Source organism: Haplochromis burtoni, unplaced genomic scaffold, assembly GCF_018398535.1.
Source record: "Haplochromis burtoni strain Fernald_Lab_line unplaced genomic scaffold, NCSU_Asbu1 Contig_205, whole genome shotgun sequence".
NCBI classification, from domain to species: Eukaryota; Metazoa; Chordata; class Actinopteri; order Cichliformes; family Cichlidae; genus Haplochromis; species Haplochromis burtoni.
In genome coordinates, this window is record NW_024582566.1 from 1,092,687 (window position 1) to 1,094,997 (window position 2,311).

Sequence of the window (2,311 nt, forward strand, 5' to 3'; positions counted from 1 at the left end):
TTATGCTGTATTTTCATCCTCTGTAGTCACCAGCTGCAGGTGTTTGCCTCACTCCTACTGTTAGGCTCTGGAGTTTGAATAAAAATGCCCAAAGCTGCAGGAAGGTGTCTTATAAATGAATATAACAGAAACAGAGATATAATGAGTGTGGCTGCCATCGGGGTTTAAGCTTTACTGGGCGATTATCACACAGTAGCAGCATCCAGTCACAAAGCACAACAGTGGAGCTTCAGTTAATAGTTAGCCTGAGCCAAGCTAGCTGTCTGACACTTCCTGTGCTCATACAGGACAGTAATAACTCACCACTGTTATAAACTCGACCCTCACTTTGATGTTGATCAGCAGCCTGCACAAGACTAGAAAAAGCTCGCTTTAATTTGCCTTACAAGTTAAATATTTGTATCCACGAACGCCTGAAACTGTATTTTCTATGAGCAGACTAGTCTTTGGGAGTCTTCGCTGCAGGGGAGAAACACCTTGTTCTGTATTGGCAACGTGGTGCCATTATAAGTTACGTTTCCTTTTTTGAAACCAGAACCAAAACTTTATGTTAACATTAAAATATATATGCTTGCATTCAGGATCAAGGCTGAGGAAGCATCCTGAGCAGCCAATCACTGACAGACACTGAGACCAGAAGGCCTCATGACCCGAGCTCCCAAAACAATAAAGAAGAAGCCACAGAGCAGCGGTGCTAACTGACAAATGGCAGCTTGTCAGTTACAACAAGACAACAAGTGACAGCTGACAGACATGTGAATCCCTCCCTGCAGTTTTACCGAACTTGACCCTCAAGTAAGCATGTATACAACATATTTCAGTAAAAGTACGGACACAACTTTCACCAACAGGAAGATAAACAAAAAGCTCTCTTTGTGTTTTCAGTTCTTTTTACTTCTGTTTGCTACAGTTATATGTAAAAAATAAATACAAAAGCATGAAATGGATTTAGTCGACAACGACATCAGAGATGAAAAAGATATATTAACATCACGAACGAGCACTGATAGTAAACTGGATCCTAAAAACTGGATCTTAAGGATTCAAGTTCAGGATTAGTTTACTGATATGTACTAAGGTCTGATCAACAGTTTTGATACAATTGCATGTAATGATAGAAATTAATGTCAGTGTCACTGAGTGGTGCCATTAAGAGCTCTTGCAACTTATTTTCTAAAAAGATTTGTTGTTTTATAAATGACATGTAGCTCCTCCCACTCTCTCTTCAAATGCTGTATATACTTTGTGTCTCTATTTATTGGTTGTGGTATATTTGTGCCTGGACTGTTACATCTGCGTTGCATGTGTGTGCGCACATTTGTTCACCTCTCTGTGCAAAGATGGTTTTAACTACAGATACGTGTCAAATACAGCGCGCTGCACCCATGTACAGGTTTCTTGTTTCCTGTACTCCTGGTTCAGTATTTAGCCATGAGAAGTGTAACCAAGACTTATTCATGTGGACAGAAACTAAACCAAGACGGTTGTACTCCAGATGTGGTTCTATTGTTCTTGAAGTGTAAAACGTCTCATTGCCAGTATGAGCTGCTGTATGTTAACAAACCTCGAATAGAGTTTATTTCCATGATGAAGTTGTGCTACAGATGGCTGCATACAGACACTGAGTCTGTTTGGATAAGAGCATGTTTCCTTTACGTTTACCACAGTGAACAGAGCCGCAGAGACAAAGACTGAACACAGGAGGTTGGTTTAAGTTTAAGGCTGAAGAATATTTATCATAGTTCAGACCATAAACAATAAAAAAGATGCAACTCGTCACCATCATGTCACCCTTTGGAGAACCTGGTACACATGTATGTATTTGCTGTTGTGTTAATCCATCCATTTTCTTCCGCTTATCCGGGGCCGGGTCACGGGGCAGCAGCCCAAGCAGCAAAGCCCAGACCTCCCTCTCCCCAGCCACCTCTCCAGCTTTCCGGGGGAACACCAAGCGTTCCCAGGCCAGCCGAGAGATATAATCTCTCCAGCGTGTCCTGGGTTTGTCCCGGGGCCTCCTCCCAGTGGGACATGCCCAAAACACCTCGCCCGGGAGGCGCCCAGGAGGCATCCTTGTCAGATGCCCGAACCACCTCAATGGGCTCCTTTCGATCCATATACATGTTTATCGTTAATCTATGTACATGTACTTTAATCTGAGTGATTGGAGCAGCCACATGCAGAACAACAAACAGCAGTGGACACTGTGTACAACTATAATGCAGAAAGGACAGAAATGATCTGACATGCGATTCTTTTTCCCTAGTTTGTTACAATTTTACATGATAAAACTAACTGCCAGGTAAAAGATAAC

The 2,311-nt window shown here is 42.3% G+C and overlaps 1 protein-coding gene across 1 annotated transcript in view; it reads left to right on the forward strand.

Annotated features, from left to right (window-relative positions):
- The window catches only part of LOC102291388 (anosmin-1), a gene marked incomplete in the record, with an annotated part of 25,206 nt that extends 23,301 nt beyond the window's left edge, over nucleotides 1-1,905 (forward strand). Inside the window, 1 exon segment of the mRNA XM_042226286.1 lies at nucleotides 582-1,905. Within this exon segment, the coding sequence (XP_042082220.1) occupies nucleotides 582-606 (25 nt within the window).
- Nucleotides 1,906-2,311: the final 406 nt, after the last annotated feature.